Raw genomic sequence first — 22170 nt, 5'->3', positions numbered from 1 at the left:
GCTAGAGAGGCAGAGCTAAGTCAGGACTGTGCCTTGAAGCCTGTTCCACAGCAAGTGCAGATGTGACAGGAAACATTGACTGTGAATTTAATTACAAAATCATTTGTAAAATTAAGGAAGTAATGAATCTAGATTTTCCATATTTGACCTAGTCCTTTCTTTCTTTTTATTTTATTGAAGTATGGTTGATTTACAATGTCGTGCCAGTCTCTGCTGTACAGCAAAGTGACTCAGTTATACACATATAGACACTCTTTTTTATATTCTTTTCCATTATGGTTTATCACAGGATACTGAATATAGTTCCCTGTGCTATATATTAGGACCTTGTTGTTTATGCATTCTAAATGTTAACAGTTTGCATCTACCAACCCCGAACTCCCAGTCCATTCCTCTCCCTCCCTCCCTCCCCCTTGAGCTCTAGCTCTGTTACCTATTCCATAGAACTTAGCTTTTACATCTGTGTAATTACAGGCTGGACTAACTTATCTTTAAATAATGATGGGTATGAGCTTATAAATGCTTATCCAAAAGAATTAATGAGTAAGTGGTAAATTCAGTCCTGGATCTTGCCATTAACTTGTAGTGTGACCTTTTCAAGTTTTCTAATTTTTCTATATCTTAATTGACTTCTCTCTCTCTCTATGTATATATCTTCATTGCATTCCTATAAGGTGGATGTGCAGCTCTAAAAATAATAATAATAATAAAGCATTTTTGAAAATTTCAAAACCTTATGCAAACACTAGATACTGGGAATTAAGATGGCTATCGTAAAATTGTGTCAGATGAACACTGATTTATTTGAAACCTTCCAGAAAACAACCAAAGCTGGGAAGAGAGGTTTAAAACTATTCACACTCCACTCCCACACTCCATTTTTCTCTTTATCCAGATAGCATATCCTTCCTTTCACTATTTCATGCAGAGAGGTTCAACAAAAATCCTTTGCCAGCAATTCCACAGTTTCACAATTCTTATAATTGTATAATTATTCCACTTAATCTACTCATGTTAATATAAAAGCAGATGACAAAATTTTTGATCATTAATTGTACTAGCAGAAAGAAAATATTTTCTCTAAATGTTGAAAGGGAGACTACTCACATCTTAAGTTAGGAGCTGTTGCTCAAGTGTTATATTTTAATTATTCTTGTTTTTTAAGTGACATCAGCTGTTTGACTGCTGGAATTATCATAATATATGAGGCTAAAATACATTGTAATGTTTATTTCGTTAGTGGATTTGTGATCTCTGCTAACACAGAAATCAAAACAAGAAAATGTCTTTAGAGAATAAAATTGAATAATTCAGTATCCAGAGTGGGTGTGGGATAAACATAATGATATTACATGCACAAAGTTTTCTCACTTGACTTATTAAATAGTAATCTTCTAGATTTTTCTTTCATGTATAATTTTCTTGGCAATTGACCTATTTGCAAGTTCAAAATCCCTACAGTGGCTCACAAACTCAATTACATTTTTATGGGTTTTTTTTTTTTGCTTTCTAATAAAAGATTCTTAATAAGATAGGAAATTTACATATTATTTCTTTAGAATTTTGACAGATCTGGGTCTCATATTTCTCTTGTATCTGTAAAATGAAAAATTATTTGAACCAATAAACTAATTTTTCTCTCATCTAATTCCTCCTCTTGTAGCTTATAAAATAAGATTCTGAGATGTATTTCTTTTCTATGACTTAGGTCAGCTCTCTCTGAAAGTTGTTGATACTTATCACTATTCCCAGAATACTACAGTCTTTTGGGAGAGCTGTGTTATTTAGTAACTGGTCAATATTTTTAATTAGTTCTGGAGGAGGCATTTGGCATATTTATGTTGCCTGCTATTACTAGAATTATTGTTTGTTTAATACTCTCAATATTGTAAGCTATGCTATATGAAGTTTATTTCTGGTTTCCTACTGTTCACCTTCCCAGTTTCCCCTGTACACCTGGTCTCCACTGAAGAGACTTAATGCCACCCATGAAATGCATGAGTTGGGAGAACTGCAGTATCTCCTGGGGCCTTGACCCAAGGGCTGGGCCCTCCATGCTGAGAGGATCACTGGGTTCACTTCTCTCTTTCCTGCAAACAATAATGACTCTTGCTGCAATTCCCAGAACTAAACCTTGGCATATGTTAAAGAAAAAAAAATACTCAATGACACTTGTTCAACATGGTAAGGCAGACTTGATTCAGGACCGTTGGGAGAGGTATAGGGACCACTGCAGTGAGATTTTGCAGTGGGGGAGAAAGACTGGGCTCAACTACAAACACAGTGGGGACAGGTGGGAATTTATAGCCAGGGAACACGGTGGCAGTCAGTGGATGGAAAATTATTAAGAGGAAACGTTAGGGGTAAGGAGAGTTCTGGCTAAACTGACCTAACTGGATTCTTGCTGAAGACAGGCCAGAGGAATCAGACATCATCTGGGGGACAGCAGAGAGTGAGGAACCTGATCAGCTATCGAGGGTGATCAGATATCAAGGGTCGGGGGTTCTAGTTAAAATGACATAGCGGGGGTTTTGCTAAAACTAGATTTACAAAGAAATGCACAGATGGGCCTAGGAGAAGGTTGAGGACCCTGACCAAAGTTTGGTCAAGCAAGGAATTATTCTCACACACAGAGATAGTGGTCACTCACCCTGTCTCATGCATTTCTCTTATAAAGAAGAAGGTGTGAAGTGTTGAGTCACACTCCTTCCAAAAAAAAAAAAAAAAAAAGTCCTCTAGACTTGGCTTCAGGGGAAAGAAAAGGATTTTTGTAAAATATAAAAGGCTGTTTTAAAAATAGCTGTGTTAAAAAGCAACCCAGCTAGACATGAATAGCCATGCAGTCTGAGAGCCATTTTCCTCACTTTGCACATAAGGTGTTTTTTTTTTTTCTTTACTGAAATTATTGAAAATGTGTGAATGATTGAGAAGTTTTGATGTATTCAGCTCAATAAAAAAGTGGAAAAATGAAATTATGTACTAATTTGATTGAAGATATCATAGTTACTAGGAACCAGAACTCCATCTAATGGCAGAGACAATGAGCAGGATTTAAAAATGTTCTCCACACCCTATTATCAAGGATAGATTGTTTAGAGGTTAAAAGTTTGAACTCTAGATTCTGACCAACCCAGGTCAGAATTTTTGCTTCCCTATTTCCTTGCTTTGCATACTCAGAAGAGTTGCTTAATCTCTATGCCTCCGTTTATTCCAGAGGCATCTTGGAGGACATCAAGGGGAACATCCACCTGCCCCTAGCACATTCCCCCAAAGTAGTTTCTTTTCAAACAGTTTCAAGGTTACTTCTTGACATAAGAGTTATTAAAACTGTGATAAAAAGAAAGCCTTAGAGGAGACAAGTTACTGCATTACTGAGGCCAACTGAGAGAGCTAGGATTCATATTGAAGGTCAGGGACTTAAATAATTTAAAGATTTAGGGATGAATGGCAAAATGATTTCTGCCTGTAAGGAAGGTACAGTCCAGCAAAGGTAGGATGATGCTATTGAAGACAAACTGTCCCATCCATGAGATACAGAAAATTTGAGGAACTCAGAGAAGACAAAAAGATCAATGGCAATTTAGGGACAGTCATTGGAAAGCCCAGTGGAAGAGGGTTTGTTAGATATGAAGATTATGAAGATTATATTGGATTTCAACTATGAAAAAGGACAATGTGTTTTGTTTGGAATCATCACTAACGAGTTTTATTTGGATTCTTTAGTATGGTGGATCTAGGAAAAAATTAAACTACAAATCTTTCTTGACTTATGGTAGGGTTACCCATGGTTAATTGAAAATGTTACAATTGGAAAATGCATTTAATGCCTAACCTACCAAACATCATAGCTTAGCCTTGCCTACCTTAAATTTGCTCAGAACACTTACATTAGCCTGTAGTTCGGCAACATCATCTAACACAGAGACTATTTTATAATAAATTGTTAAATACTTCACGTAATTTATTGACTACTTTACTGAAAGTGACAAACAGAATGGTTGTATGGGTGCAGAATGGTTATAAGTATATTGGTTGTTTACCCTGATGATCACGTGGCTGACTGGGAGCTGCAGCTTGCCGGGGCTGCCCAGCATGCCAACAGAGTATCATGAAAGAGGGCATCCTATGGCATATCGCTAGCCCGGGAAAAGATCAAAGTTCAAAATTTGAAGTGCAGTTTCTACTGAATACATATTGCCTCATAAATCAAACCATCCTAGATTGAGGACTGTCTGTACTTCCTCAGGAGATGGCTTATTGGGTTTAACTAGAAAGAGTATAATTAAAAGTAATAGGCTCAGAGTCTTCATCAGAATGCCCTTGGTACTGAATAATGCTCATAAACAAATGATAGTTCAAATATTTGTTTTGTAACCCATGAATAGAAGATTAAATGCACAAATTTGATAAGATTCTTATTTCCAATGCTTTATCACATATGAGAATATCATATAATCCTATATTATGAAATAGTGAGATCTCATGGTCATTAAAATACCCTAGATGTTAAGGAAATGGCCACTTATCTACTTATTCTATGTAATAATTATGCTATTGCCTTAGAATTTTAAAATTACATTATTTCTCTCTCCCTTTCTCTTTGTCTCTGTTTCTCTCTCTCTATATATATAGATAACTACATGTGTATTTAAATATAAATAAATTATATAAATTATACATGATTTATGTATGTAGGATTACATATATATGTACATATATTTTACACATATATGTAAGGTTTTAGAGCAGGAGCGATGTTCTAGTAATGTCATGTGTGACCCAGAGCAGAGTCTGGAAACTGAGTGAAACTGACTACCCCAGGTGAAAATGGATCTGGCCACCAGACCATCTCTAGATCTTTAAACTATAGCTGAATAAATTTATTAACCATCAGTGTTTGTATCATACTTTCAAGTAAGATCAACTGTTTGAACATCTACCAAAAAGTTTTTCCCCATTTTTTTTCATTATTTTTACCACAGATTTAATATCTCTGAAGTTCTGAAATCTAGTACAGGTGGTTGACTGTCAAGGATCAACTGAGTATTGATTTTAAATGACATCTCAGTTGAATATGGTGGCTAACAGGCATATGATAAGAGATAAATAAAGGAAAACGTATTATTACACTCTAGTCAAGATTACTTCTACTTGTTTCAATCCTGTGTAATACGGTCTTCAAAAATATTACGCTGGCTTTGTTTACTGACATAATTTGTGCCAATCCTTATCTAGGCCAAAAACTCGGCGGTGGCAGGGAATATGTTTGTTTATCTTTCAATGTTTTATCCCTAGTTCCTGGTAAAATATCTGCCACACAGTTTCACACATAAATTTCTAAACATTCAATAGACTTTAATAGAAATGAACTTCTAAAAACTGAATTTATTACCAATGTTTCAATGGGAGAAAAAGAAAGTGAAGAAATGATAGTGAAATCACAAGAAAAAAAGAATCACCTCAGAGAAGTCATGGCACAGATATCAGTATTTTTAGACTCAAATGATTAGAACAAAAGAAATACATAAATGGTTTCAGTAATTTACAGTGAAGACTCCTATCCTGTGCCTACTTTAAGTCATGCCTAATATTATATATCATCTAGTATTTTTAGCTACTTTTGAGATATAATTCCTATACCATGAAATTCATTATTTTAAAGTATAAAAGTTTTAAAAATTCAGTGGTTTTTAGTATTCACAAACTTATGTAAGCTCCAACAATGCGTACTGCCAAAATATTATTACTGCCTCCCAAAAACCCCTTTGTGAATTAGCAGTCACTCTGCATACTTCTGTAACCTCAACCTCAGGTAATCGCTAATGTACTTTCTGCTGCTATGGGTTTCCCTATTCTGGACATTTCAAATAAATAGAACCATACAATATTTGGCCTTTTGTGCCTAGCTTCTTTCACTTAGTTTAAAGTATTCAGGTTCATCCATGTGGTAGCATGTATCAGTATTTCATTATTTTTATGGCTAAACAGTATTCCATTGTATTGGTACATAGCATTTTTTTAATCTACTCATTATTGAACCTTCGGATTGTTTCAACTTTTGGCTATTATGAATAATGCTTCTATAAACACTCATGTACAAGTTTTCGTGTGAACAATTTCTTTTGACTATATACCTAGGAGTGGAACTTCAGGGAAATATGGTAATCTTATGTTTATATTTTTGAAGCAATTCCAAACCAATTTCCAAAGTCACTGGTCTATTTTAAATTCCTACTACCAATGTATTTGGGTTCCAATTTCTGCTCTTCTTGTCCTAGATTTGTTATTATCCTTTTTTAATTATAGCAATGATAGTGGGTATAAAGTGATACCTTGTGGTTTTAATTTGCATTTCCCTAATGACTAATAATGTTGAGCATCTTTCATGTGATTATTGGTCATTTGGATAACTTCTGTAGGTAAACTGATGTTTTCAAATACTTTGCCCATTATTTAATAGGGGAGTCTTTTTATTGTTGAGTTGTATGAGTTCTTTACATAGTATAGGTAGTAGTCCCTTGCATATATTTTATTCCATTATCTGTTTTTTTAAAAAAAAATTCTTGATAGTAACATTTGAAGGGCACATGGTTTGTTTTTTACAAAATCCAATATAAATATCTTTTTTTTTTTTTTTTTTTTTTTGCTTGGGCATTTTGGTGTCATATCTAAGAAACCTTTGCCTAGTCCATGGTCACAAAAATTAAAGTCCATATTTTACATTTTTAGTAATTACATTACGTTCTTAATGCATTTTGAATGAATTTTTGTGCATGGTGTAAGGCTGAGATCCAATTTTGTATTTTGCATATGGATAGCAAGTTGTCTCAGCACCACTTGTTGAAGAAATAATTCTTTCCTTAAGTTATGATTAAGTTATATTGGCATCTTTGTCAAAAATCTGTTGACCTTAAATGCAAAGGTTTATTTCTGAACTCTCAATTCTGTTTCATTGATCTGTGACTATGCTTATGCCAGTACCACACACTCTTAATCACTGTTGTTTTGTAGTAATTTTTGAAATTAGAAAACATTATTCCCTCAATTTTAATCTCTCTTTTTGTTCAAGATAGTTGTAGATATTCTGGTTCTACTGAAAATACACATGATTTTTAGGATCAGCTTGTCAATTTCCACACACACACAAAAGAAACCTGGCTTGTGATGTAGGATGTGTTGGATTTATAGTTCAATATGGGGAGTAGAATTATCTTAATATTAAATTTTCCAATTCATGACATGATATATTTCTCCATTTATTTAGGTCTTCTTGAATTTATTTCAGTGATGGTTTGTAGTTTTAAGTGTACAAGTTTTACAAGTTTGTTAAACTTATTCTTAAGCATTTTATTGTTTTATGATGTTATTGTAACCACTGCTTGTGTGTAGAAATACAACTGATATTTGTATATCTATATAATATCTATCTTATAACATGAAACCTTGCTGAAGTAGTTTATCAGCTTTAAGAGTTTTGTATGTGAATTTTTTAGGATTTTCTATATACAAAATCATTTATCTGTGAATAGAGAAATTTTTTTACTTCTCCTTTTTCAGTCTGATGACTTTTACTTATTTTTCCTGCCTAATTGCTCTACTTAGAACCTTCAATATGATGTTGAATAGAGTGGACATTCTGGTGTTATATCTGACCTTAGGAGAAAAGCTTTCAGTCTTTCACCATTAAGGATGGTGTTAGCTATGGGTTTTTCATAAATGCCTTCTATTAGCTTGAGAAAGTTTCCTTCTATTTAAAGTTTCATTGAGGTTTTTTAACATAGAAGGGGGTTTGATTCTGTCAAATACTTTTTCCTGCATCAGTTGAGAGGATTGTGTGAGTTTTGTCTTTTATTCTATAAATACAGCATATTCTTTTCTTTAATTTTTTATGTTGAAGCCTCCTTGCACTACTGATCACTTGGTTATGGTATATAATCCTTTGTATATTTGACTGCATTTGGTTTGATCATATTTTATTGAGGAGTTTTGAGTTTACATTCCTAAGGGAGTCTGTAGTTTTATTTTCTTGTAACACCTTTGTCTGCTCAAAGGTAATACTGACTTCATAAAATAAGTTGGGAAGAATTTTCTCCTCTTCAATTTTGGAAGACTTTGTGAAGGGTTAGTATTAATTCCCCTTCAAACACTTTGTGGAACTCATCAATAAATCCATTTAATCCTGGACTTCTCTTTTTGGGAAGATTTTGACCACTAATTCAATTTTCTTTTCTTTTTTTGGGGGGGGGGTTACAGACTGTCTAATAGTTTCCTGAGGCTTCTGTAATGAAGTAGTACAAACTCTGTAAATTAAAACAGGAGAAATTTATGTCTTCACATTTCCGAGTGCTAGATGTTTAAAATTATGCTGTTGGCAGGGTCATTCTTACTTGTCTTTTCTTAACTTCTAGAGGTTGGTTGCTGGCAATCTTTGGTGTTCCTCTGCTTGTAGCTGCATCGCTCCAATGTCCATCTTCACATAGTCTTCCTTCCTCTGTGTGTGTCTGTATCCAAGTCCCCCTCTATTTATAAGGACACTGTTTATTGGATTTAGGGCTCATCCTAGTCCATTATGACCACATCTTAACTTTGATTACATCTGCAATGACCCTGTTTCCAAATAAGTCCACATTTACAGGTTCCAGGTGGATATGAATTTTGGGAGGGACACTGTTCAACCCAGTAAAGTTTGCCGCTAGCCTCCAAAAATTCACATCCTTCCCATGTACAAAATACATTCACTTCATCCTAACATTCCCCAAAGCCCTACCCTATTGCAGGATCAACTCTAAGTCTAAAATCTCAGCTAAATATGATAAACTCAAAAAGTCCAAGGTCTCATTATCTAAATGAGGTATGGGTGAGACTTTGGGTATGATCTATCCTCAAGCAAAATTCCTCTCCATCTGTGGACCAATGAGACTAAAAAACAAGTTATCTGTTTCCAAAATGCAATGTTGAATCATGCATAGATAGAATAGATATTCACATTCAGAAAGGAAGAAATGGAAGGAATAAAGGGTAACATGTCCCAAACAAGTCTGAAAATCAGCAGGGGAAATTTTCATTAGATTTCAAGTCCTGAGAATGATTCTCTTTGGCTATATGCTCTGTTCTCCGGATCCCAAGGAATAGCCCCATGCTCTGGCCTATGGTAGCAGCCCACTGCCCCCCTTCAGCACTCAGAGATGGCACTGCCCTCTAAACTGTGAAGGTGTTGGTTGCCCTACCTCTTTGCCCATGGAAACAACTGGAGCCCTGCCCTCTGGATCTGCAGAGGCAGACATGACTTTATCCTCTCGACTGTTTCCTTCTTGTAGACTTTTGGAAGTCTGATAGCCTTCCTGCATTTTGTTCTGTCTCTGTATACTTCAGTCCAAGCTGGCAGTGTTTCTGTTGATATATCCTTCTCAAAACCTTTGTTGGTCTCCCATGGATGTAAAGTCAAAAGGATGTACACCATCTCTATGCTGGCTTCTGCTGAGATGTTTGATTAAAGTCAAATCGTACATGATTAATATCTTCAGCAAAAGATTTTCTGGTAGTATTCTTAGTGTTCTCTCCAGAGCATGCCTTAGTATCTTTCGTAATATGGATAGGCCGAAAATTTTCCAAACCACTTAGCTCTGGTTCCTTTTTACGTAATAGTCCTTTCCTCAATTCATCTCTTTCTTTTCACATTTTACTATAAGTAGCAAAGAGATATTGGGCTGTACCATGCCCACTTCTTGGAAATATCCTCAGCTAAATATCTAAGTTCATTGTTTAAAAGTTATACTTTCCGCCCAACATTAGAACACAGTTCAGCCAAGTTGTCTGCCACTTATAACAAGGATCACCTTTCCTCCAATTTCCAATAAGGTATTCCTCATTTCCATCTGAGATCTCACCAGAAGCAACTTTAACCTCCATATTTCTACCAAAAATCTCAAGACTATGTAGGCTTTCTCTAATACACTTTTCAAAAGTCTTTCAGCCTCAATACATTACCCAATTCCACTGCCACATTTTGAGATATCTTATAGCAACATATCCACTTCTGATACCAAAATTTGTATTACTTTCTCAGACCTGCTGTAACAAAGTACCCACTTCTTTTTATTTTAGTTTCTTACAGTGGGATGTTAGATTATAAATTTGAGATCTTTCTTCTTTAATATATCTTTTTACATTATAAATTTCCCTATAAGCACTGTGTTAGCTGCATTCCACAAGCTCTGGAACATTGTGTTTGCGTTTTCATTTATAGAAGAGTATTTTCTAATTTATCTTCTTTGATCCATTGATTATAAGAGCATTTGTTTAATGTACCCATATTTGTGAATTTCCAAAATTTCCTTCTGTTATTGACTTCTAATTTCATTTCATTTTGCTTAGAGAATATAATTTGTATGATTATAATCCATTTAATTATACTGAGACTTGTTTTATGTGTTAGCGTATGGGCTACCTTGAGGAATGACTCCTGTGAACTTGAAAATAATATATATAATATATCTGAAATTGTTGTGCTTGTCAGTTTTTTCAGGTAGGTACAACAAAACACCACACACTTGGTAGCTTATAAACAACAGAAATTTATTGCTCACAGTTCTGGAGGCTAGGAAGTCCAAGATCAAGGCTCCAGCATGTTTGAATTTTGATGAGAGCTCATTTGTGGTTCATAGCATGCTCCTTCTTGCTGTGTCCTCACATGGTGGGAGTGCTAGGGACCCCTGTGGGTTTCTTTTATAAGGTACTAATCTCATTCATGAAGGTTATACCCTCAAGCTTTAAGCATTTCCTAAAGGTCCCACTCCTAATACCTTCATCTTTCGGGCTTATAATTTAAGCATATGAATTTAGGGGGAACGGAAACATTCAGATCATAGCAGTGCTCTATAGTTATTTACTCAGTCTAGTTGGTTTATTGTGTCTTTTATATGTCCTATTACCTTGTTGATCTTCTGTCTCGTTTTGTTATCCATTATTGAAAGTGAAGTATTAAAGCCTTCAACTTTTGATGCTCTTTCCATAATGATATATAGTTCTCATATATTTTATAGTCCATCATGCATGGATTATTTTAGTTCTTTCAATATATTTAAAATACAGAAAGAGAGAACACATGCATTTGGGAAATAAGAAATGATACTTAGAAAGTTAAGTCTTTTGCTGTTGCGTTCCTGACTTTTTGAGATAAAAATCAGAATGGGCAACAAATACTGATTTCAATAAATTCTGTATCTTGGCTTTATTAAGGACAATTTCTAGTGATTGTTTATTTTTTCCTGTGTATGGGCCATACTTTGTTTTTTTGTGTGTCTTATACTTGTTTTGTTGAAAACTGAAGGTTTTAAATAATAAAATGTGACTATTCTGGATATCAGATTTTCCTCCCTTCCCATAAGCTGCTATTGCTGTTTATTGTTGTTTCTATTCTTGTTCATACTGTTTATTTGCTTAGTGACTTTGCTGATTTAACTTTGTAAAGTCTGTATACTTCGTCTTCTGTGGCCACTGTAGTTTCTGCTCAGGTATCTTAGTGTCAGTTAATGATCGCCAGATATTTCCCTAAATGCCTAGAATGAATAAGTCCCCCAGACTATTTGCCAAGGGGCTCTGTGTTCACGTTGGGACATACCTTCAACGTTCAGCTAGGCAGTTTACAACTCTGCCTTCTTGCTTGTGCAGAGCTTCAAGGTCAGCCAGAGGTGAGGACTGAGGGCCTTCTCAGGTATTTCTTGTGCTTGCGCCTAGATCTTTACATGTTCATGGACTATTAGATTCTCAGGAATATGTCAGAACTTTACAAAGCTTCTATGGCCATCTCATTTCACAGATTTCTCTCTCTCTCTTCTTTTTTTTTTTTTTTGTCAGTTTTTTTGTTGCTCCTGCAATGTTAAACAATTGCCACTGATTGCTTTTGACAATTATCCCGGGAGAAAAAGGTGTTCACATTAGGTGGGCTCTACATCAGGTCAAGTAAAGAACACTCTTGCAGATGGAGTTTTCTGGGGAAATTCTAAGTAGGTCAAATAATGACACTTCTCTAGGAATGGAGCTTTGTAGGAGCCTCAACCCAGTGTTTTAGAGGAGCTTCAACTCAGTTCTGCCCGATGGGCTTTTAAGCTGCTGGTTTTTACTGTAATTATGGAGGTATTAGTTTTCAAGGCTACCACTGAGTCAGGTAGTGGAGGATGGGGATAGAGAAAGTTAAAACACCATAATGCTTGTTATTCTTACTGAGACACAGCCTTTTTTTTTTTTTTTTCTGGATTAAGTGCTTTATGAATTGTTGCAAGTATTTGATTAATTTCCAGATTTGTCAAAAAGTTGATATTCACAATGTCTGCCAGAGTTCTCTTTGATTTTATGAAGTAGAGAAGTTGTGAAAGTCCTTACTCCACCATTGTAACTGACGTTTTCTTCCTACCATGTTCTTTTGAATTACTATTCAATGATGTTGCCAGCATTTTCTTTTAGATGCTGAAAGAAAAGTGGGGAGTCGTTCACAATGCTGTGAAAGTCATATTTTAAAATATCTCCTTCATTTAGTAAATATGTAATTGGCATATCATCTCATGGACTAAGCATTCATATTTAAGAAAGAGCAGGAATGGCCTTATCTATACAGAAATGATATAGGTAAATGTGGAATGTGCTTGAATGCTTGTCAGGACATGTTATGGCCTAGATATGCTTATGTCTTCTAAAAATGTGTAGAAATATTATCTTTTAAAATAAAAATTAAAAAAAAAACTTTTTTAAAGAAAAGTTTTGTTTGCATTAAGATGATAACTTGAAAGCATTAACCCTGAGTTTTTGTAGCTATAATTTATTGTACTGTAAAATGAATATGCCATGTGCGTCTGTTTTAGAAACTGCATTATAAATATAACATGGTTTTCAAATATATCATGATTAAGAATATTTTTAGTATCAAACCAGAGATTAGTTTAGATGCTATCCTTCGTGGTAGAAGGATCTTGCCATGGGTGTGCACACCACAGTAGAGACTGGTGACAAAGGTCAAGCTGGTGGTATACAGGTGCACAGCTAGGGAGGCTAGACCCAAGTGTGCACATAGTGGTGGCAGTCAGCCATGAGGTTTCAGGCTGGCATCTCGCACCCATGTTGCCACAGAAGCCTGGGCTGGTGGCCTGTGTGAATCCCTGGCTCTGATGGAGGTGGCAAGGAGGGAGTGAGGAGGGAATTGGGTAGCTGGTGTTTGTGAACATGAATACATCTAGGACAAAGCATGGTGAAATCTGCATGGGGTCCACTATGGCTGTGCTGACCATTGGTTTCTTCAGTGGCAAAAGCTACTAAGATCTCCTGCAGAGCTCATCACTGGGAACCACAGCTGCTGCTGCTGCATGGCTGATACCGGTAGCCCCTGCTCTTTTTTGTTCCTAGCCATCTCTATATATCAGAGATTTGCTGGTCTCTGGGTGGGGTGAAATCAAAGCAGGTCCTTTTTTTGTGCCCCAAAAGAGTGGGGAAGCTGGTCACTCACTCCATTCTCTCTTTCCAGTCAGAGGAACTCTTTCTAGGTGGGGAGTTTCCTCTCGGCACTGAGCAGTGCTGGCCTGGGGAATGATGATGATATCGGCAAAATGAAGCTATTCTTCCTTCACTTTTTTCCTGGTTATTCTCAGGTTTTCTGTTCTAGTATGCTGCTGAAGTTTCTTAAGTAGACCCCTGCGCTCTTCCAGAGCTGTTTGTTTTTTTCCCATAAATAACTGTCAAATTGTCCATCTTTGTTGTGGAACAGAGGCTGGCATCTCCTACTTTGCCATCTTGGTGATGTCACTCTTTATTCAATTTAAATTGAGTACATATTTTGCTTGGAAGGCATTTATAGAATTCTACTAGATTTTTCTCTAGATATTGTTCTTTTAACATGCCGTAATATTTCAGATTAATCATTTCCAATTGAAGGTTAGGTGGAAGCTACTCAATTTCATGGTTAAATTGATTTTGAAATATAGAAAAAATTTTTTTTCACTTGGTGTGAGGTTTGAAACAAACTGTTGGAACTATAGCTTAAGCTTAGAAATTTGTAGATTGAGTACTGAAAATTTGTGTGATAGTGATAATTTTACTTCTTGTTTTAACTCTTGTCAGCATGGGAAGGTTACAAGTCTGTTGACATTACTTGTATTTCAAACAACATTAGTTTTTATGGAAATGACTTTAAACCAATATAAGTTTCATATATAAGCTATCTCTCACCTTGAAAGTTTAGATGGATTCACTAAGAAGTATTATCATCTGCAACAGAAGCTAGTTTCTAAAGCCAGTCAGTGTTTAACAATAATGATTGAGGGTAGTTCTTCTTATTCAAAAAAATTCAATTTGGGTCCTGCCATCAAAAATCACAATAAAACTTCACCACTGGTAAACCATCAACCTGCTATGTGGTAAAGCCAAGTTAGGATATTCAACTCCTATTTCTTATGAAAATTCATGAAACGACAATGTTAAATCCACTAGAGCAGACGACGTTCACCATTGATACTACTGATTCAACAGGCTAAAGTATTTTCCACATAGTACGTGCTGATGAATAATATAATAAATAAACATACCTTTAAACAACTTACACTTTCACAAGCTTTGTAAATCTGTCCAAATGAGTCTTTTTATGCTTCACCCATACTTTTACCACCATGAGTTACAGCACATCATAGCAGATTTCACTTCAGGTTTTAATGAATTAGTATTTTCTCAACTTCTTTGAAAATATTCTTACCTGTGGTTATTCCATGCAGGCTATTCATAAAGGCTAATTCTTCAATCACTTCAAACTCAGTATTGACTCCTGGAAAAAAGTAAAATTTGTTAACTCATCAATAGTCAAAGAGAACAATTCAAAATCATCCAGCTTATTTTTAATTGACTACTGATTTGCTCCTAATATCCACAACTCTTCAATTTTTTTTTCACAGAAAGGCAAATAGTTTTTAACAATTTTGTTTCTCTCTGGACACATTTCTTTTGCTGTTGTAATCAAAGATGGTGTAATTAACCCACAATTGGTAAACCATTTTCTTTGCTTGGCTAACAAATGAGTCACTCAGGCACTTTAGTTGTGGTCTTATTTTTATTTTTGTGAAGCAGTTCTGCTGTGATAAGATATTGTTTCAAATTTTCTAATTTTTCTGAACATTGCTTTCCAATATCCCACAATAGGGATATTGTCATGAGTGCTTAGTTTGCTAAAGTCAATGTATAATGAATTCTTTTAGAATAGCTGTAATGCCACTGCATAATAAACACAATTCTTTGACTTCTAATTCAATAACAAAATAATCCACACTATTGTGCCTTTAAATCACAACATTATTTTTTCTTCTTATTGTTATTTTGACATTGTTTATTATGCACTAGTAATAAAAAGATAAATAAAATATCTTGATATTTTTTGCCCTATTTGAGTGCCATATATGAGGCACCAAAACACTGTCAGTTATAACTGCATCGCTCAAGTTGTAGTGTGCCAAGCAGCAGGGCAAAGTGATGACAGAACCACATCTGGTCTCTGTTACAACCCTGCCACCATAGCAGGAAAACAGACATGGAGAATACATCTGAGCATAGCTGTATCCACATATGGTCTCTGTTACAACCACTCAACTCTGCCACTGTAGTAGGAAAACAGGCGTGGAGAATACCTAATGAGCACAGCGGTACTGTAATAAAACTTTATTTGTGGACATTTACATTTGAATTTAGCATAACTTTCATGGCTGAGGAAATATTGTACATCTTTGATTTTTTTTTTCTTTTTGGCTATTTAAAAGTAGCTCACGGGCCAAACAAAGATAGGCCAGATTGACCCCCAGTCTAGTTTGCAGATCTCTGGTTCAGAGTATGGATTTTGCTGTTGGTACTCTTGTCTCCACTTTCTTGAGCAGCCAAATTCTTGAATAATATATATAACCTTCAGTTTCCTCATCGATAAAATTGGGATAATAGTAATAACTCTGTCATAGGGCCATTGATAAAAAACAATAAGTTTATATTTGTAAGATGCTCAGCCTGGTGCCAAGTACATAATAACGTATGTTGATAGTAATCATTAATTTTGGTTTCTATTTCTGTTGGCTATGGACTTAGGGGTTAATTTAGTGGGTTTATTATCAATTAGCCCAGGCACAAAGATGTTTTTATTCTGAGAAATCTTCTAGAAAAATGAAATGCCAAATATTTAAACCTCAATTATTATTTCATGCCTGTTAGTTAACATACTTGCCTAAAGTTGATGAAAGTACAGCATATGAGGACACATTTGTGGGCAATGTATGATTGTTTCACTTTGTTATTTATATCAAGAATCTACAGGGTGGGAAGTCTAGAGGGGTCCATCTTTTCCACCCACAGGGACGGCCTGGTTATATCAGGGGACACCCCCCCTCTATGACACCCATAGATGGTCTTTAGCTAAGACCATCTCAATACTTTTAGCAATTATATATAAATAAATTCAATAGACGAATTCACAATTGTTACTCTAAGAGCCTCAAGTTGTATATATTCACTGTGTAAAGTGGTTTGTCAGCCAACTAGTTACTGCAGTACACTTATTTTGAAATGTCTAGCAAGTCTTGCGTGGAAAAGAAATGTAGATGGATTTGATTTATTGTTTTCTATACAGAACAATAAAGCCTGGAAAGGAGGTTTTGAGTCCTTATTTATTGGTATAAATTGTCACAGAAGCAGGTGCCATCCCTGGCTTGATCATTTGGAATATGTTTATACATTCAGCTCAATTACAGTTGGAGGGAGAGTAAGTTGGTCTCCAAAACTTGTGACCCCTACAGGGTAACCTTGGAGAGCTGTAACGATAGCATGTCACACTCTGCTCTTCAGTCCCAACCTATCTCAAGTAAATACAAGATGTAGATAAAAGCAATGTCTTTGATATGGAAATTTTTCTTTAATACACATCTTGGAGTTCCAACTTCCAAACACATTGTGCCTTTCCTGTATAGAAAGCTAAAAATTTTAGCAGACACTATCTTCAACTAATATGAGAATTTCTAGAGCAGCCAAAATAGAAACATCCACACTTTACAATATACTGTAGTATTCAGCAAGACTACATGAAACACACAAAAGGGCAGATTTGCTTTGTTAAATCCAGTTTATTTCATGTCTACTTAACACTAGTCCAATATAGCTCTGCCAATAATAATAATTTGAATGCAATTATAATTGCCCATCCTTCATTACCTGAGCCCTATTGTAATTTGTTTATAATCAGTTTACAGCAAGTTGATTGTTCCCCCTCCCTTTCAAATGTAGGGATAGAGATGGTTGAAAGAAAATTTGCCTATACAACTAAATTGCAGAGCTCAGTCCATCACAGCATCCAGGGAAACATAAGGATGTTAAACATAAATGCACATTACAATAGCTCATGTCCAGCCTAAATTGGCGCATTTACTTTCAATTGCATTTGATTATTCAAATGATGTTATTACCATGATCATAACTGTTTTAATTTGCCAGTATGGATAAATGGCTTCCCTTAAAAAAACAACCGTGGCTACAAATATGAAGTGAAGATGATAATTTGCTCTGAGCACCTATTCGGAGGGCAATTAATCAGGCAAGTATCCTGTTCAAGAAGCTTGAAGCAGTGTGTTAGGCAGAGCCTGGATACTTACCACCAGGGAAGAAGATGTGGAAAGAATATTGAACTTGAAAATGAGCTCTGCCACTGAGTTCTTGCATGATATTGGACAAGTCACTCCACCTCTGTGCAGTTTTTATGACATGCATTTCTTTTTAATGCTGCCATGAGTTTGCTTAAATTGTCTCCTCTGCTGGGAATACCCGCCTCCCTTTTACCCAAGACCCACTTGGTTTTCTATTGTCTGGTCTTCATGTTTATTATTTATTTCAACTTCTGTATTCTTTAATTCTTATTAAACCTTATTCTCTTTTATGTTTCATTATCTCCCCTAAACTCCTAATATTTTTACCTATATAGTCATCATTTTCAGTGTACTTTTAACTAACTTATCAAAGCCTTATTTTAAAGGCTTTGCTAACTTCAACGTTTGAGCAATTGTGAATCTCTTACTTTAAAGTATTATTCCTCTTCACTGTGGCTGGTATTTTCTGTTTCCTTCTCATGTCCAGTATTTTTTAAATTTATTCAAGATATTGTGGGTGATATATCAGAGAAACTGGTTTCTGCAATCCTCCTCTGAAGACAAATGCTATTGTTTTTCTATTGCCAGTTAAGTCGCTAACACATCAAACTGAGCTTATAGAGCAGAGGTCAGCAAACTACAGCCCTGGGCCAAATCTGGACAACTATTTGTTTTTATAAATAAAGTTTTATTGGACCACAGCTACACCTATTTGTTTAGGTATTATCTATGGCTACTTTTTGGCTAGAATAGCGAGGTGAGTCATTGCTATGAAGACTGAATGAACTACAAAACCTATAATATTTTATATCTGTCCCTTTACAGAGAGCTTTTTTTTTTACCAATTCCTGTTCTAGGAAATAAGCCTGACATGTGTATTTAAAAAAATACATATATATTCCCAGATGATTTTAATGTATATCCTTTTATGGAAAACACTCTATTAACATATCTATAAGATCCCTTACATTTCTGAGATTCTTTAATTGTAGATATCAGTGTAGATGTCGGATTATAAATTCATGAAAAAGAGCACGCAATTTTAATCTCAGAATAATGACACAAAATCTCCAGTCTCCTATTGGTTAATTCATACTGATATTGTTACTCTATTTTATATAAAAACAAAACAAAACAAAAAGGTCCTTTGGGAGTCCATGGATGCAAGAAAAACCATCTCAAAAATATTTCAATGTAGCTATGGTCTAAGAGTCAGAGCATATTTATCATATTTCAATTTTTTTGGTTTGATTTGCTTTGTTTTGATTTTGTTTCTTTTGCTTCTTCCCAAACTAGCTGTTGTCTACATGGCTGGGAATATAGCACTTGGCCATTTGGAGGCAAAGAGATACTACAACCAGAGAACGCACTCAACATAATTTACTTTGGAACAATACACTGGAATTTTCAGATGTCAATTTCAGGGATTGGGGACATAAATGAGATGGGAAATACTCATTAATCAAGCCTAAGCTGCCTGTTTCTCAAAGGACACAGAATCAATATAGGTCAAATTTTCTATTTCTTCAAAGCCTATCTCACTAAGCACCTTGAAAGAGACGTTATGGGCAGTTTTCCTATAGATTTACTGTTTGGCATGCAAGAATATCAACCTCTTTACATGTTGCGCAGAGAGAACGTTAAATTGTGAAACAGGTATGCCTGATTGAAGGGTAAAATCAATCAAACACCAGTTCTATTCTATGGGAATGCATTCTGTAATAAGATAGTGATGTGGGCGGGTGAATTTTGAATTTTCATGTTGTAAATGTTGATTTTAGAAAGAATGATTCCATCACTTTCTACCCCTAAAACAGATACATAAACAAATAGAAAGAATGCCTTTTACCAACACAAAAGTTAAAATAATCAGGTAAAAATAATTTGAAATATATATGAAAGAAAAGAGTGATTGTACTAAATACACAAAGAGCTCCTACTATCAATAAGGAAATAAATATTATAAATTAATAGATTAATATCCAAAATATATGAAAAGCAAATACATTTAATACTAGTTTTCACTAGTGATACATGTTAATTTAAATGCCCACATTTATTATTAACATGTTCTATTAGAAAAAAATATCGCTATTGAATTTTTCCCTAAAGATATATACATATTGAGAGCAATAGTACTCAGTGCTATAAAGAAATGAGTTATCAAGCTATGAAAACACATGGACAATTTCCAGATCCTCTATTTTCATATGCGTTCTTTTCTGAAAATTGATCTTCCTTTTGAGAACTCTTGTGAGATGAAAGCACAGGGTTTCCCTTTCTATTTCTTCTCTCATAATCCTCATTTTCCTACTTCTTGCCCATCCTGGATCTAACTCTGGCACATCACCCTGGGCATACAAACTTTTAAGCTATCAACAAAGGGTTGATTCAAAGATATTGGTGGTGTGCTATGTGCCTCTTCCAGGACCTGTGTAATAAACTTCTTTATTTCAATTAAAAAAAAAAAAAAAGAAAAGACATGGAGGAAACTTAAATGCATATTATTAAATGAAAGAAGGCAATCTGAAAAGACTATATACTATGATTCCAACTATATGACATTCTGGAAAGGGCAAATCTATGGAGACAGTAAAAAGATGAATGTTTGCTGGCTAGAGGCAGGGGGAGAAATGAATGGGCAGAGCACAGAGGATTCTGAGGGCAGTGAAAAACACTGTGATATGATAAGATGGCTGTAGGCCACTATACATTTACCCAAACCCATAGAAGGTACAACACCAAGAGTGAATCCTAAGGTAAGCTATGAACTTCAGGTAATGATGATGTGTGACTGTAGGTCCAGCCTTGGTAAAAAATGTACCATTCCTGTGAGTGATGTTGATAAGGAGCGAGGCTATGCATGTGGGCTGGTGGTATATGAGAAGTCTCTGTATCTCCCTCTCAATTTTGTGGTAAACCTAAAACTGATCTAAAAAAATAAAGTCTTAAAAGAAAAGACGTACACATGTACATGTGTGTATATGTATATTACAGTACAACATTCTTTCAATGGAATTCAAAGTAATCACTATAATAATTCCTATTGATAATTTAAGTTATATTCTTTTTTCTCTAAAAATGTTAGTTAGCTAGCTGGAGAGTATATGTATTATTATATATCATTTCATATTGTATAATTGTACATTATTTGATATGCATATATATAAAACCAGAAACATTTACACCACAAGGTGTTTACCTTTGTGTGAGGAGGTTATAATGATTTTTGTTTTCTTCTATGTGCTTTTGTTATGTGGTTTCCAAACTGTTTAAACTAAACATCAATTACTTTTATAATTATTTAAAGGCAATTAAAGCTATTTAGAAAATAGGAGAAACCATACTTCCTTCCAAGGTACTTTTCCCCTACCTACAGTTCCCTCTCTGTTTCTCTTTCTTGGAGGCAAAGATAAATGCGAGCGCCCTCAAGTTTAAGAAAAGTACAGTCATTTACTCTGACCCATCTCCGAAGTTCTTCGGACTGCCCTGGGCATGTGATGATATTCTTGTTAGAAGAAAAATGTGGATTTTCTAAGGATGAACTGGGAAGGCAAGTTGGGGCAGGGGGAAAAGCCACTGCCTTCAGAACTGCACAACTTTTCTACCCCAATTCCACTATTAACTGAGCAAGGCAATTTTCTATTTGAGAAATCATGGCTTTTATTTATGAAATAACTTTTGGCTAGCTCATCTAGAGCATGAGCTAGCCAAAATCAAGCTGGCAGCTTGATTTCTCAGTAATTGTGATTAAACCCAAATCTGTTGAGTTTTAAAACTGTATAAGCTATTTGTAAGAAAGTATTTTTTAGGGGTAACTTAATATAAAGGAAGCAACCTATTAACAAAATAGTATTTATAGTGTTTAAAAATGTGGGGTCTATAGAACTATCTCTTACTATAGATATTAACCTATGGATAATACTTACAGAGCTATTTGGTAATGAGAGCCGACAAACTGGAAGATTCAATCAATAAAATAAAAGTTTAGCAATAGTAATAGCAGTGATAATAATGCTAATAGTAGTAATGCAATTAAATATAGTTGAAAAACCCATCTATTTTACCTCTAGATATTTATGTGTGATGTTTTGCTTATATTATCTTCCAAATATTCAATATGCTATGCCAAAGTAAGTAGACAAAACTAAATTAATAAAGCTAAATTAGCATGTATTAGTTCGTCATCAACATGACTTCCTGGCATTTATAAGCAAAGCACTTCTCCCATCCTGTATCTCTCACCCTAAGGTCTCTGTCAAATTCCTAGTTTCTCTGTTTTCAATCTTTATGTTCATTCCCTTCAAGTCAGTATGATCAACACCTCTTATTTTATTGTTAAAAACTTATATGTTAGACTGTGACAAAAATAACATAAAATAGTAACCTAAATACACATTTAAAATCCTCCCCAATCTACCACCCCAGTATTATTATAACTAATGTTTTCATAACTATTTCAAACAATTTCATATAGGTACTTGTATGAGTATATGTAAACTATGATTTTTGTGTAAAGGAAAAA

General features: G+C 34.9%; 1 protein-coding gene across 9 annotated transcripts in view; it reads right to left on the bottom strand.

Moving 5' to 3' along the window:
* The window catches only part of LOC309643036 (uncharacterized protein), a gene marked incomplete at its 5' end in the record, with an annotated part of 739057 nt that overhangs the window by 292960 nt on the left and 423927 nt on the right, over positions 1–22170 (bottom strand). For all 9 annotated transcript variants that reach the window (XR_014253491.1, XR_014253492.1, XR_014253493.1 and 6 more), the window contains one exon: positions 14735–14803. Coding sequence is in view for 1 of the 9 variants with exons in the window: in XM_082425415.1 (XP_082281541.1) it covers positions 14735–14803 (69 nt within the window). The remainder of the gene's footprint in view (positions 1–14734; positions 14804–22170) is intronic.

This window comes from Balaenoptera physalus, assembly GCF_965194825.1.
Source record: "Balaenoptera physalus genome assembly, chromosome: 14".
Taxonomy (NCBI): domain Eukaryota; kingdom Metazoa; phylum Chordata; class Mammalia; order Artiodactyla; family Balaenopteridae; genus Balaenoptera; species Balaenoptera physalus.
Note: the sequence above shows the minus strand (reverse complement) of the source record. Positions and strands in the feature narration are given on the sequence as shown.